The sequence below is a fragment of the Lepisosteus oculatus genome, chromosome 7 (genome assembly GCF_040954835.1).
Source record: "Lepisosteus oculatus isolate fLepOcu1 chromosome 7, fLepOcu1.hap2, whole genome shotgun sequence".
NCBI lineage: Eukaryota > Metazoa > Chordata > Actinopteri > Semionotiformes > Lepisosteidae > Lepisosteus > Lepisosteus oculatus.
The window spans coordinates 41,185,619-41,201,929 of record NC_090702.1 but is presented as its reverse complement, the minus strand read 5'-3'; the positions used below and the strand labels follow the sequence as shown (position 1 = coordinate 41,201,929).

Genomic DNA, 16,311 nt, shown 5'->3' with positions numbered 1-16,311 from the left:
GAGTCAGGAACGAGCACAGACACCCCTTTCTTTGCAATTTAAACAACTGAACCAGTCATTTTTGAGCCTTGTTTACCTTTGCACATTGCTTTCTCAATTAATATGCAATTGTCTCAAACAAAAAGTGAGGGGGGCGACTGAATAACCCCCGCCTTTCATTGAGTCATTCACTTACACAAATCCCTGCAGCCCTGACACTTTCACCCTTATGTTTCCCTGACAGACCACTGCAGGAAGAAAGGAGCAGGTGGGAAACCGGTTTACTCTTGTTCCTCACCCCAGATTCCACAACAGTACTCGCAAAGTTTCGACGTGTGCTTGATGCAGGATACATTTCTGAATAATCAAACCGTAAAACATTATTTTACTGATTAAGAAACAGTGTTTTGGTGTTGCTGTTCAGTGGTCTAAGAATATTAGATCAACAGCTCAAAATAAACCAACAACAAGACATTCACAAAGAGCAACATCTGCATTTGAGAAGAGAAAAACAGTAAGGCTTTAAAGAAGAAAGACTAATATCATGAGGATGTGTTCATATACAATTAATCTAACATTAAAAAAACCCCACAACAAATAGTGCATTGCTGTTTTTGTACATTCACGCATACTTAACAGATGTTTTAGAACAAAGCACTACTGTTCAACTGCCTGTTAAGCTATGTTCTTGTTGCCCGATACCCGTTTGTATGATACATTTTAGATGCATACAGGTAGGTACTGTGATTTCCATTGCAAGCACTGAGCAGGTATAATGGTTGTGCTGATTACAATAGTTTTACCTGCCCCAGCAGCTTGACCCTTCTTGTCTTATGCAAGTGTCTAGTCTACCATTTACTGTTGCCAAAAGACTGTCTGTTGACATTCTCCAAGCTCCTGAAAAAGCGAGCACTGGTTTCACTGCTACCCTGTAATGACAGATTTGCCCCCAGCCGGAGAGGAGACAACCCACCCTGCTGCACAGAGAAGAGACTCAGACCACAACCAAAGCTCTCTGCCACATGCCTGATTAGTCACACTGCTATTTCTGAACAAACTGGTTCAAACAAAACTGGAGGATATGCAACCGTATCCTGTTTAAGCAAGGAAAAAAGGATTCCTGCTTTTACACAGTACGCAGAAACAATGCAACGCAAAACGAAAGGGTTTGGCGTCTTTAAGAAAGCCCATAAGCTGTTGAAAACTGGAAATGGAAAAAATGGAGAAAAAAAAAGTCATTAAGAATATCTTGTTCCACACCAGAACAGAAAAAGAGAGGCCCTTCCCAGTGTGGAAAAAGAGAGGAACGCCACTTTCCGGCCCACTTCAGCCACAGGAAAACTCTTCAGTGTTGTATCTGCTCACCCAAGGAGACGGAGGGGGCAGAGCAGTCGAGGGGGAGGACAGGGAAGAGGGAAGACGAATATGGGAGGAGTGTGGGAGAGAGGCGAAAGCAGGAAACGGGAAGGAAAGACAAGCTCAGGCAGGAAGGAGGGGGGGGGGTTACCTTCAGCGCTGGGAGGTTGTAGTCGTCGGTGAGCTCCTGGGCCCGCTCGTCCGAGAGCCGCTCCTCACTCAGACCCAGGCCCAGCTCTTTCAGAGGCACAGTCGACACGTAGTTCGTTGCGTTGTCGATCTCCGAGTTCAGGGGATAGGTGCGACAAGGGGGTTAAGGCAACTAAGGAAACGGAAGAAATGCCTGGCCGTTTTTACAGTGGCACACGCTGTTGCCTACCCTTTTCACACCTGCCTTTCTGACCATCCCTGGGCTGCCGCTTCTCAAGTGGGAACACTCCCAAAGAGCTCTCCTAGGGGAAAGCCCTCGGAAAGAAGACACCACAAGAACACATACTTTAGCTGAAATGCTTGATATGCATGCCAGTGGCTGCCGATTTGTCTTCACAAACTTGTTCATGGATATTTCAAGATATGAAACAATGTACTATGCATGGTTTGACATCTTAGCACATCAAAAGGCATAATAAAAGTAATACTAGTGAGTGATAACAGACACTTCTATAGGAACAGGTATTCTAATTATAGATCTAGAATAAGCTGACCTTTAATGTATAAAACACTTCTGTTCCATTCAAATTATCCAATTTGATTAACCTGAACAACCACGTCTGAATCATTCCAACCTGTCTCTGCCGTTTTCTTGGCTTCACCTTATTACAAACAGGAGTCCATGCATACTAAATGAAAGATTTGTAGCTTCCCAGATTAATGACATGACCTGCTGTAACATAGTTACTGTATAGTCTGACTGGATAGCTGCCGAATCAATTCTGTGGTACAACTTCACAAAACATATCTTGTAGCCATGATACCACACACCACATTACTTGTAATTCTCATAGTTTCAGGCATGACCTCCCCCAAAAAAACACGTTTTTATGGACACAGTCCTAAAATAATGTTGATAGTATTTCCAATATGGCAACAACAAAGCACACTCATAAAGATCATTACCCAGAAGCAAGAAACTGCTGTTTAGTGTAGTGAAACCCGCTATCTAAAATGGTATATTAACTATTTGAGGGCATTATGCAGCTGTTAAAAAGGCAGCTCGGACAGCCTCAGTTAGTTTAAGTTTATTTTCCCCATCTGTTTGTTTGTTTGTTTCTGGGCATTACCTGTTTTATTGTTTTTTCACATGAATAAATCTAAGAGAAAATGTGAAAATACCAAGATATCACGACTGAGACCCAGACCTACAGCCTTTGACCAGGGTGGCTATATGACTCAATGTTCATTGGGACACTGTAAGACACGATATGACTTAAAAACAGGCTTTAAAATGAAATATGTTAATTTGTAAAAACAGCATTGCACCTTTGCCGAGGTGACAACTGATGATTCACGTCCGTGTGCAGTAAAGTACTGATAGAGTGCTCACTAAAGCCAATGATCAGACTGTGTGCAGAGCTTAACAATGAGAACGAATGGTTCAAAAGTTAGCTTTAGTGCTCAACAGCAGATCAGTATTACACATTTAATGCATGTGGGCACTAAGATTCAATTTGTATTTAAGTAGATGAAGCTGAATTTATAAATAACCTATGTATAATTTGAAGGGAGGTTTTAAAATCCCATCCGGTCTCGGAGTGTCAGAGTGACCATGGAGTCACATGTTCATCCAATTTTTGAGCCACATTTAGTCTAAACTGCCCCACATACCCTTTTAGCTACAAGGTAAAAACATGAATCCCAACAATGTTAAGATGCTGGCTTGATCACACAGTGTCTGGTAACACTAAAAAACAAAATTACTTGTATATAAGTCATCCCATCTCTTCACAGCCTAGACCTGTAACATGTTAATATTCTGAAAACTGCAAAATCTTAACATTTTTCCCCGTACTGCCGAGTCATGTTTTGCTGCACTGAACAACTCGGTCAATCTACGGCAAAATCGGAAAATAAAAAACGGTGCCATTTTTTCCTTTGCGGACTCTCTGGCGGTAGGTAGGAGCTGTCCAGGACATCGAGCCCCCGCGGCCCGAGGTGTCCGCTCGCTCTCCCTGTGACACTAATGAGAACGGCAGCGGGCGAGCGGACAATGTGGCACTTGTGCGCTTCTGGCAGCGGTAAGAGAGCGAGCCCCAGTAAAGGGCAGCAGAGGGTCCCCGACGCCGCCTCCTCCCTCAGCTGAGCTGGAAGGGAGGAGCGGGCGGGGCGGAGTGACCCGGCTTCCTTCCACGGTTCCCATGGGGGGGGGGGGAGCCCGGCCTACCGGCAAAAGGATATGACCTCAGCATGTGGCAGGTGGCCAGGCGCGAGGCGCGGACGGCGGCGCGCAGGGACCGGTACACGGCTTTCCGCAGGCCCAAGAGCTGCTGGCTGCGCTGTTGCCCCGCTTTGTTAAAAGGACAGGCCGCACTGACCCTGTCAAGCAAACTTGAAAAGTGAAATGTGATACAACTGTGCAGATGTCCCAGAACATCTCTGAAACTACAAGCAGTAAAAAAACAAAAACAAAACAGCAACAAGAACAACAACAACACCACCTACACAATGCAATGGCTGAACGGGCAGGAAGAACAGAGTCTTTTTGATATGTAAAATGTGGCCAGCACGCTGAGGTGGGAGGACTTCCCTTCACAGCCCATGCGCCCATTTCCTACAGTCCCCTAGTCTCCATACCCGCTAGCACAACCAGCCAGCATTCACTAGTGAACAAACAGAAAGGCTGGCTTAATATTTCCTTTAAACCCGAGTAAATACTACCAAAGACCGCAAAAGAAAAGTTTTTTCTGTCTTTTTGTCCGTGAGGGGCTGGAACAGAGCTAAGATAAGTGACATCTACACTTTAAAATGAAAAGAAAAAGCCCACGTGAGTTTTTAAATGAAACTCAATGTTATTTGTATCTCCTCAACTAAAAACCAATGAACCTGCCAACAGTGGCTGGGAAAATCACAAATTTGTAATTTAGGTCACATGAAGTTAGTTTATTTTAAAATGAAAGAGCAATCGTCACCTGACGTGATCTAAAAAACACGACAGGCACTTAATCGTTTGCTTAATGTAAGGTATAAAGAATCCTCCACAGTCTAACCCAATTGCTCCTAGGGTGCCCAACCCGAATGCTCAAAACTTTCAGTGGGCTGAAAGGACATAACATTAAGAATAAAACCATACACACTAATATAATTTTAAACAAATCTACATTACTATATAATCATTTACCAAAAAGGTCTCTGGTCCAGACGCAGAACTGGAACTGTATCAAATATGGACTTTAGCCTGGTCTTGTAATTAGACTGGGATCAAGTGAAAGGCAAAGCTTTCCAAGGATGGAGACTTAAGACATCAATAAACTGGGCCTCACAGTCCCAAGACGTCATTGTACAGCTTTTGCTTTTATGTGGCTTCACATATATGCCGTCCTTTAACTTCTAATGGCTGTGGAATGGCTGTGGTAAACAGATGACAGGGCATTTACAATCATGTTATTAGTGTTAGAGACAGGCTACTGTATAAATGATCCATACATTTTAGGAACTGGACACTTGTCTTTATCTTATTTTTTAAAATGATTTTCATTCTGTAACTTTGTATTAATACGTAAAATGGCAATAAGGGAACATAAATTGTTCCTAATCCACAAATATATATATATATTTATTTCAAAATCCTCTTCTCAAAATGTGACTGAGAGTGATACTTGCCACAAAACCCCAGGAAGAAGGTGCTCAGCACATTGGGAAAGTTGGTGCCTAACATGACACACATTGCAGTGCAGTTCCTAGACAAGATCCTGACTAGCGAGAAATGGGGATTCTCCCAGGCTCCTGACAATGTAATCTTATCCCCAACACAGAAAATGCTCCTCACACAACACAAATCAGACTCTGAGGTTTAGGAGAAAGAAATTTGCATGAAGACTGGCCATGGAGGGGGGGAGGGTAGGGTGACAAAATTGTTTGGCCTTTGCTATTCAGGTAACTTACACCTAAATCAAACTGTAGCTCCATCCTGAACGCACTTAAATGAGAATTCAGACAAGGGTCCCCCTTAATGACAGAAAAGACAGGGTGAATATGACACTGGGAAAAGAGGCGAGGAGAGACTTACAGCGTGAAGCCCCGGGAGATGACCTCCGTCTCCTGGATGAGGCGGAGGGCCTTGCGCACCAGGCTGGTGAAGGCCCTGCTGTTCGCGGTCAGCTCCTCCAGCCTCCCACTGCAGCTCCGCATGGTCCGCTGAAGCCTGGCTGTCCTCCACAGGCTCAGGCCCCGCAGCAGCAGGTAGGCCGTCAGAGCCAGGAGCCAGGGGCAAAGGCCCACCCACGAGAGGCCTTCGGTCAGGAAGTGGTGGCCCACCAGGACCCCTGTGAAGGCGGCCAGCACCGACAGGTCCCTGCATGAAGACAGAACCAAGCCTTCTTCCTGACAGACTCACGGAACCCGGCAAATTTTACAATATCATCTGAAGAACAGACCCAAAACAATGTCTATTGTCTGAAAGTGTCATTTTTGACTGTGTTATAATTTGTTACTATATATTTCAAAATGAGCGCATGAAACTGGTTGCATACCACAGCCATACAGTTTCTGAAATGAGAATTTCCATCCATTCATTTTTTTTCGAACTGCTTCATCCAGTTCAGGGTTGCGGAGGGGGGGTATGGAGCCCATCCCAGAAAGCAATGGGCTCAAGGCGGGGTGCATCCTGGATGGGACCTCAGTCCATCACAGGGCACACACAGGCATATACACACACACTCACACCAGGGCCAGTCTTCCCAGAAGTCCATTAACCCACCTGTATGTCTTTGGACTGTTGGAGGAAACCAAAGCACCCAGAGGTGCAAACTCCATGCAAATAGCACCTCAGGTCTGGAAATGAACCCAGGGCACCAGCTCTGTGGGGCAGCAATGTTAACCTCTGCGCCACAGTGCTGCCTAAAAGGATATTTCAACATCTGTATTTCTTTATTTAAAAAGTTGCAGTCTTTCCTAAAATATGACTTTCATACATGACAAAATACAGCACTAAAACTCTTCCCACATTCACTGCAAATGAAGGTTTTGTTCTCCTGTGTGAATAATTGTGAAAAAGTGGAATTGTAAGTTGGAAAAGAAGCGCAAGTGAAGGAAGGTAAAGCAAATTTGATCCTCTCAAGGAGGGACTCACTGATGGAGGGAGCGAGAAAGGAAAGATAAGAAAGAACAGAGAAGCCTGAATCGTACCCAAGACAAACAGTGTAGACCCTGGGATGCCATTCTGAAAGCAAGGAATAACACAGAACCTGATCCTCTTCACATTCCAAGAGGATTACTGATTCCCAGAATAAGAGGAGAACAAAGCGACAGAGAGTAAACCTTTGGCACATGAGGGAAGAGGCATTCGGAGGATAATACCAAACACTGGGTGCCGCGAGGAAGCGCAGGCCTGGCTGGGAGCCACTTTGTGCTTCTGGAGAGGTTCCTGTGGAGAGGATGCTGGGGTCCAGCAGCTCAATCAGCTCCACATCCTCCTGCAGCAGCACTTCCTGTTCCAGGATGGTGTGCAGAGAGTACTGGCGAAAGCCCACATCCTAGTCAGCAAGAGCACGGAGAAGAAAACACAAAGCAAGACCGTGTTAAACGCCCGCCACCGGCTCTCCACCCTCCGCGGCTGAAAGCAGCGTTTAACCATACCGAACATTAAGGTTACAAACCAGAGGAGGACCTTTGTCCCAGCTTGCTCATTTGGTTGCTCACAGATAACGGAACACTTCCGGCTTTGACAACGTGGCTGGGTGCTTTGTTCCACACTCGCACACGCATTCGGGTTAAAAAGTGCCTTGTGGAATGGATATCAGACTTCATGCCACCTAAACTAACCTGCTCCCAGTCAGACAAATAAGAGTTAAATTACCTCCACACAGTAATTGACAGCCCAGTGCAATTATCCTACCAGTATTTCTCAACCTTTTATGAGATTGTCTGGCTGCCTTCCTAAGCTTTGTGGGCCGCATGATCCTTTTGTGGTACAGGTTATTTTCACCTGCTTCTTTAACGTTTCAAATTGCAGATGGTTTTTGCTATGATGATCCAACCAAAGGATGAACACACCAGTTGTGTTTTTTATGTTCCAGCTAGCAGCTATGAATCATCTGTCAGCACGCTGGGGAGAATGAGGACGTGTGGGTAGACTCCTCTACCCAGCACAGGTCCCCTGTGTTACCGGGCTCTTGTGAGAACAGACTTGTGGTCCCCGGAGGCACTGAAGAAGAGAGGCGTGTCCCTCACTGACAGCAATGCATGCCTGCAAGCTTCCAGGAGCCCGCAGGAGGTGCTCTGTTGGCGACAGCACCCTTGAAGGATCCGAGTCTCAGTCAGTAAGTAACATGACCCTGACACGAACCCGTGATCACAGGGCTCAGCCTGCGCTTGGATGAGTGCTTTTACCGGTTGAGCCACTTGGGAGGCTGATTCTTCACCTTTAGTTTCGTTCACATAACTTTGCAACTGTAACCATGTGATGTAAACCTTACACCTGCAGTCAAAGTGCACACTGTGGGTCCATAAAAAAATGACGGCCTAAAGTTGCCCTTTTGACACAGGCAGCAATATGAAGGCCAGTAGCTTATGCCAGACACAGTGCCAGAACAGCTGTGTTTTAACAAAGACAAACCGACAGTCAATCTACAGACTTCCTATGTGCACAGTGCATGTTACATGAAAGACAAAATTCACATTAGAATTACCAGCTCACATTTGACCACATTATAATTACCGTGATCCTTTTAAGAAACTGGTCAAAAGTGATGAAATTCATTGACCATATACTGAAACGGGGCAACAGAGTGGTGTGGTGATTAGTGTAGCTGAATCATAGCTGTTTGGTCATAGGTTCAATTCAAGGCACTGGACTGGGACAGCTCCTGTATGGAATTTGCATGCTCTCGGATATTCACAGGCATTGTGTGGGCTCCAGGATGCTCTCACCTTCCAAAGACATGCTGGCTAGGTCAGCTGGTATCCCTGGACTGCCCCGGTTTGCTTGTGTGGGGCTTGTGAATGACTGTGTAGTCTGACTGTGCAGCTTATGCCTTCTGGACAGGCTCCAGGTGGCTGAGAACCCAGCTCTCTGATAATGGAGCTGATATACAAAATGTGTCTGCCTGACAGAGCTGTCTGACACTGCAATCTGGAGCAGAGCTAATGGAGCAGAATGAAAGCTTACTAGGAGCAGTGAGCGGGGGGTAGGTGGGGGTGGTGGTCCAATTTTCTCACATTCATTAAACATTAAATCTTGCCAGCTTTTCTATTTTTACGGAAGTCTCCCACTGACTGGCAAGGAAGTTGCCACAGAAGGGTGCCAGCCCTCAAATTGGTCACTGAGAAACGCTCGTCTAAGCAAAACTAAAAAAAATTGCACCAGATAATGGGAGAAGGATTTAATAAGACAAGAACATACTCCCTGGCAGCTCCAACCAACCATAGTGTAAAATAATAATCAATTATTATTATGCAATAATAATAGGATACCGATTAAAGGTTCGATAAGATTACCGAAGAGCTCGGCTGGAATAAAAAAAAAACACAGGGGTACTCGAGGAACAGGACAGTGGAACTGCTTCAGAACATACTTCAGTATGGGCTATAATGGACTGCCTCCCTCACCTCAATTTTCCATCTTGATCGTTTGAAAAGGCTATATCATTAAAGGCATCCTCTCTTGTGGGCACACCAACCAACCAGAGTAAGAAAGCAATCATTACCCACATCTGTAATTTTTGTTTCAGTTGCTGACCTCCCCCAATGTTTTTTTCTCAATCTATGTGAGGAAAAGTTATACCTCCCACAACAACCAATTTGTATCTTCAGATTAATTATATATGGCTGCATTCATAAAAGGAATTTTTTCCTTTATTATTATATCTGAATTCGGTGGTCTGTAGAATACTCAAGTAATAGGTTTATTCCATGATGAAAAAAAGAAGAAAGAGAACACAACGTTTCGGCCGTGGAGCCTTCTTCAGGTGTGAGAGAGACAGGGCAGTAGGCAAAGGTAAAGTAGCGGGAGAACAAAGGTTGAGAGGGAGGAGGAGTGAGAGGCGGGAGCAGGGGACAGAAAGAGAGGCCAATCAAGAGGTGTGAAGTCAGACTGGGTGCAGAGAGGTGTGAAATGAAACTTCCAATGAATGGAGAAAATTTAAAAGAACAGTAATCTATCGTTAAGGGAAGGGAGAATGTGTGATCCTAGCTGCAGAATAATTTTAGTTTCGGTGGTCTTTCTGATGTATGAGTTCGGAAAACCGTCTTTGAGAACACAGACGGAGAGATTAGAGTGGTCGTGGCCGTCAGAGGTGAAATGACAAACAATGGGCTTGGAGAGATCTTTAATCTTCACAGCCCTGATGTGTTCTCTGAAGTCTTCAGAGAACACGTCTTTTTTTCAGCATGGAATAAACCTATTACTTGTTCCTTTGCAGCCTACGCATGCTGACGCAGCTACCCACCTGTAGAATACTCATATCACTTTACCAGCTCTATATTTTTTATATGGGGCATAAGTCTGCCCGGTATAGTTTCTGATACTCAATGTCCCTCTAAGATACATCCCCGTGTCTGATCACATTCACTGCTTCCCATGCATTCTGTCTTTCCAGAACACTATGCATCACTAGTGTTGCATTCCACACTATTGCAATCCTAGCGATGTTTCTGTGATTACATTTCCGTGCATGCTCATGCAGTTGCGTCTATCTCTTGTATTTTATTGCTAACATTCTTGGCATTTGGGAATACAGGCATTCAATTACCTGAAGATTTCTGTTTTTATTATGTTCTGTGTGTAAGCTCCCTTAAATATTTTCATTGGATCCTACTTTTCTGATTCTACTTCGAAATGGTTATGAATTTCACTACAGATCCTTGTCCCGATTGACTTGCAGCAATCTGATTCATTCAGTCCGAATCTGATTTAGCTACATAGTGCCATAGTACAGTGCCTTTGCTATAAAAAAAAAAACTATTCCAGTGGGTGACAAAACTGGCCATTTCTTCGGCACACTGTTGCAGGTACTAGCAGGATACCGGAGAAAAACACTGATGAACCAAATCCTGTGCTTCCAAGTTTTTTAAATTTGGTTTGGATGGAAAATGTGTTATAAAGCAACACAGTGGCGGGAGGGTTAGGTGCTCTCTGTGTGAGCCTGAATGTTCTCCATGTATTCATATGGGTTTCCTCTGGGTGCTCCAGTTTGCCCCCACAGGCCAAAGACATTTAAAGACTGGTAGATTAACTGGCTTCTGGGAGAATCGGCCCTGGTTTGCTTGTCCGTGGCCTGCAATGGACTAGTCCCGTTCAGGGTATAATCCTGCCTCACACTCATTGCTTGCTGGGATAGGATTCGGCTGCCCTGCGATTGTGTACTGGATACAGTGGTTAGAAAATGGATGGGTCGATGTGTTGTTATACTGAAACTGTTTACCCCAACACCGGCAAAAACAACGGAGTCTAAACCTTGCTTCAACCTTCTACTTTGTGAACGATGCTAGCCTCTTTGGTTGCAGGGAAACAGTATGCTGTTGCTGACTTTGGGGTCTGAGCTAAGTATCTCACTTACAAGATTACTAAGAAAAGAGATTCCATCAAAACAAAACTGTAGCTTTTTAGTGGATTTGGTGTCACTGGCACTGACTGAAGTTATTGTCACTGATACCTGCACTTGTCATGGTGTTGTTTTGAAAACTACTGCCTTGAGCACGAATGCTGACTATTGGCAAATCCTGGGATGGAGCAAACTTGATAGCGATATTTTGTTACAAAGCTTTTTCGTGGCAGTATTATTAATTCCATTGTTTTGGACAGAAGTTTTTTTTAATATCCTATAATGGGTACAATATTATACAATTACAGCTCCTGCAGCAACAAGCTTGCTTAACAGGGTCTCCTTTGAAACTACTGCACAAAAAGCACAAAGGTGAATCTGAGTGGGCTTGTGTTACTATCGGACAGTTTGGAATTAGGTTCACAGAGTGGAACAGGAAAAACACTTACACTGTTGCTTATACTGCTTCTTTGAAGCTGCTAAAGAATATGTTTTGGTATTAGCTGTACTAAATTTGAACATATTTCAGACTTGCAATTCCCATCTTGAAACCCCTCCTGATACTGGATTCAGAAATCATAATCTCACCCACTTGATCATCTGTTATATCTATAGCCTATATAACAGTCTATATTATAGACTGCAATATACTGTATACTGTAGTTATATTAATATAATTTACAGGGAAACATTTCATGGTATAAGGATGTAAATGGCAGTGATCCTATTTATCAGTTAAACTATTTATCAGTTAAAGACATCAAAAAGAAAATTATCCCTGTTACTTTAAATGTTTGTTAAATTGTTCTGTGTTCTAACAAGCACTGTTTTGACAAATCACAGGTTGTAGCCGAGAGTTGAATATTCATAGTCATTTTAAAGATCCATCAATCCATTTTCAAATCACATTATAAAATGTAGAGTTTCAGGGGACATACAAACTCCACGCCTACAGCACCCCAGGTCTGGAATGGACCCCAGAACCCCAGCCCCCAACCTCTGAAACACCAAGCTGCCCATATAAGAAACTATTTGGTTTCAAAATCCACATTCAGGGAAACATGCGTTTGGACTGAGAATAAGTTGAAAGTATTCACCTCCTTCCAAATTATATTCTATTTTGGTGACTTACAAACAATGTTTATTCATCATAAAGTGAACATTTTTAAGCAGTACATGAACACATCACAATCTCATTGGACGATGGCAAATATCAAGGCACAGTAGCGAAAAGATTAGAATTTAAATCAAGGGCTGTTATGTTACAATTGTACAAAATAAACACTGATTTTTAATTATGTGCATCTAAAACCAAGAACAGGATGCACATCTTTATACACGAGACTGTGACAGTATGGAGTAGGCATGTACCCAGCCATGATGCTTAAGAAAAAGCTGGATGACATCCTTGAGTCACTAGTGACTGAACTGGCTAAAATGGGACAAACTCTTCTTTATTAAACGCTGACAATAACAGGGTAGAAATGAAAAAGTTTTATATTCTGACACCATTAAGCAACCAAAAAGCAGACCGCAGGCCACCAAAAGAGCAGCACAAAGCAGACCACAGGGGGTTGATGGACAGGATATCTGACAGAGTGACACTGAGGGAGAGCGCTCTGTCTGTTTAACAGATAAGAAAAGACCACTGCCTTAACTCTGCAGCAGCGGCACTTGTGCATCTCCTGCAGCATTCCCTAACCCGGCAGGTGGGCCATGGGCTGGGTTTCATCTAGCGTGGAAAAAAAGGAAAAAACTGGCACTCTGTACCAAAAAGCGCACACACATAAACTCTCATGAGATGAAAGATATTTTATAAAATAAGAAAAATGTAAGCGACTTAATGTACTGTAGCTGACCACGCTTACTCAAATACCCCAAAATATAGATCTCAACAGCACACTTAGCCAAAGTTTCAGCAGGAAGCATGCTAGGAAGGACGAATTAGCTACAAAAAATGCAACAATAATGAACACAAATCAGAAATGAAAACTGAAATATCACAACAGTTTAATATCACAAAAAATTTTAAACAATAGCCAACATAAAACATATGTCAAATATCCATATATCCATTTTCTAACCACTTTATCCAATACAGGGTTAATGGTGAGCCGGAGCCTATCCCGGCAAGCAATAGGTACAAAGCAGGACCAGCTACCAGCATGTCTCTGTATGATCTCCACATTTTGGTGTGGGTTTCCTCCAAGTGCTCTGGTTTCTTCCCACACTCCAACTTCCCACAGATACAGTAGCACCCCAGGTCTGGAATTGAACACAGGTCCCCAGTGCTGCAAGGCAGCAATGCTAACCACAGCACCACCCATTTGTCAAATATGTGTATTTTAATTTCAATTAAGCAGTAGAATTGCACTTTGCAATCATTAGAATGTATTTAGGAATATTTAAGCAGGACTTTCGTCGGTCCTCCATACAAATGAAAAGTTCTCTTGTGGACAGAAACGTTGTCTATCTGTTTTGTGTTGAAATACATGTTTTCGGAGCATTTTTAATAATTTTTCAGACTCACCAGCTGCTGCTCTGGACCGTCAGACATTGTGCCTCTTTGAAATGGGCTCCACTTCAGGAGGGCGTTAGCCAGTTTCAAGAAAAGGCCTGCCTGAAATGACCAAGAAAGCAAAAGAAAGGGTCACAGACAGTAAAAACGGTAAAAAACACTACTGAAGCCTTGGTGATGAATGTAAACCTTTACATTGTTTGGTCTTTAAATAAAACTAGGTGACAATTTAGACAAATGGACTGAAGTAATAGCATCCCAGGAAAAAAAATGAATTCATTTTTTTAATATTAAAAGCAAACAAAGACATCACAGACACCTTGGTGACACAAAGATTCATTGCCAATCTCTCCTAGTATATGTATTTGGTTACCACATTACTAAAAGATACTGCTGCTCTGGAATTAACCCAGAGAAGAACATCCAGATAAATTCCTTGGCTCAAAGCAATGTTCCATATAGTTAAGCGAAAAGAACTGTATCTTTTAGTCCCGAAGAGTGAACACTGTGATATATTTGTGCCTTACTTTAATATAAAACTGTCAAAGTAAGGCACTTACTGGACATCATCAATGTGTTGATTAACTAGTAGGCCATCAATGACACAACACCACCACGTTGTCACAGCAGTATCCTAGCCTCCTTCTGGAAACTTCTGGATGAGAACCTAAGACCAATTAAACTAAGAAACTGAATCACCCCTCCTCTTCCCTGTATTTTCTAAGATTGCTAAATTAAATTTCTCATCTTGTGACATGGATGTAGAATTCCTCACTGTACGTTGCTAGTCTACTACCTAATTAACAACTAAAGAAGTTTAGTTACAAAAAGATATGTACTCTGTAACATATGCAAAAGAGTAAAATTCTTCATTGTATGTTCTTTATATTGCTCACACTCCAATGGGAACAAAATCAAAGAGCAAAAAATGTAAGCAAAGATGATTGTTGAGACAGGAGAGATAAATAGTTGGCATGTTTTCACTGCACAATGCACTAGGTCATATAAGGCCTACATTTAATCATTTATTGATTTCGTTCACAAAGTCAAACACTTTTTGAATATCACAATTGCAGTGATCTGGTCTGTGACTATTACATACAGAGAGAACATCACCTACAAGGTTCTGTAACAAACAGTTCCAGTAAACTGACAGGTGGGTAAAGATTTTCTTTCTTCTCGCTTTCTTGAAAAGGAAATGTTTCAGTTATTTCTAATAAGTTTATCTGAAGTACGTTAGGCATGCAGGCAAACCTGTATGTTTAAGAAAAGATGTTTCGTGCATTCAACGCAGGAATGATTACGAAGTGACAACTCAGCTGTGGGAGATACCACTAGTTCAGATGGGAAACAATGGAATCAATGCTTCCCTACTTCAAATATACTATAAAAACTTCCCGTTTTCTTTTCTAAAAAAATCAAATGCAAAGCCCGACAATGTGTCTGTATTTCAGTTGCTTCCGGTTTTCCTTTCCAGGCGAGTGTTCAGAACTGAAAGTTTTGTCGACAAGAAGGCTTCAGTTCCAGCTTTAAACCCCTACGAGATTCCTAAAGCAAACTTTGCTCCCCTGGTCCATAACTGGTCCGTAACTGTAAAATACAGCATATTGTATCTTGCATTGCCGCCACAAAGGTTTGAAAGATATCTTGTCCAAGTTCACAACAAGCCTTCCGTACGTGTCATTCCTGTTCTGCTACATGTTCAGCATTACTGACTTTTCAGCTATTACATTCTTTTACATCATTCCAGGTGGTTCTTCCACGTACCGTTCATGAAGACCACAGAGAAGTCCATGCTGGAATGCAGAGAGATGTCTGACTTAGACAGACATTACAGTAACATAACATCCATAATCCATGAATATCCAACAAAAAAACTGGATGGAGAAAACAATGTACTAAAACAAATACGCAAGACATCAGACATATGATATCAGCTCTGCCCATCTGTCTTTTTGCAGGTATCCGCAGGTACTTTCTCTATCCAAGAGCTAAATCGAGCTGTTTCTTTTGAGCCTCCCGTATACAGACTCAGCGTCTACTGTGTGTTCTGGACCTGCTGGCTTTTCACTCACATTTTCGAAATCATTGCCGACTGCAGTTCACTGCGATCTGAAAATAAAGGTGATAAACCAAACTCTATTTAGTAAAATCTGGTCTTGGTTTACATGTGCTCATTTCTGACTTAGGATAAAATCTAAAAGACTGACTCAAAACATTCTTGTTTGCACATCAGAGTTCTTTTATTTTGCCAAAAACGCTCTGCTGAGCTAGTATGAATTACCTCGTTGGAGAGCCTGGAGAAACATGTTCCTGCATGACCTAAAAGGATATTAAACCAACATGATGGCATGCTGCTTTTTCAGATGATTTTGCAAGCCCCGTTTTCAAAAGCACTTCAAATAAATAAAACCGACATACAACAATCCTCCTTCATCAGCAAGGGGGAAGTCATACCAGAATGCAGGTCAGTCAGTGGTGTGTGTAGGGGGGCTGCGTACAGTTATGAAAATAACCATCTTTCCTTGAATGGGGCTGGAGTATGGGCGTCAGCTTTCTGCAGTTAAAACTGTCCTCTCAAAGTGCCAGCGTTCCCCTGCCTTAATTCAAAAGCCCCTGTTTTGACTTACGATAACACTCAAACAATGAGGAGCCTTTTGATTTTTGAAATCTCTGCAATTAAAGGAAAGCCCTGACTCAGGTTCACCATGTCTGGACTTGTCACTCGCTCAGTTCCACCTATTTCAAGCGAGACCAAAGTAA

General features: G+C 42.8%; 1 protein-coding gene across 3 annotated transcripts in view; it reads right to left on the bottom strand.

The window, feature by feature from the left end:
• Window positions 1-16,311, bottom strand: part of vezt (vezatin, adherens junctions transmembrane protein) — a 32,356-nt gene that overhangs the window by 8,284 nt on the left and 7,761 nt on the right. For 2 of the 3 annotated variants that reach the window (XM_069192511.1, XM_069192514.1), the window contains exons 3-7: window positions 13,561-13,650; window positions 6,847-7,022; window positions 5,558-5,842; window positions 3,731-3,879; window positions 1,487-1,635 (exon numbers count right to left, since the gene is read on the bottom strand). In XM_069192511.1, coding sequence (XP_069048612.1) covers window positions 1,487-1,635; window positions 3,731-3,879; window positions 5,558-5,842; window positions 6,847-7,022; window positions 13,561-13,650 — 849 coding nt within the window. The remainder of the gene's footprint in view (window positions 1-1,486; window positions 1,636-3,730; window positions 3,880-5,557; window positions 5,843-6,846; window positions 7,023-13,560; window positions 13,651-16,311) is intronic. The other variant, XM_069192513.1, reaches the window with a different exon arrangement.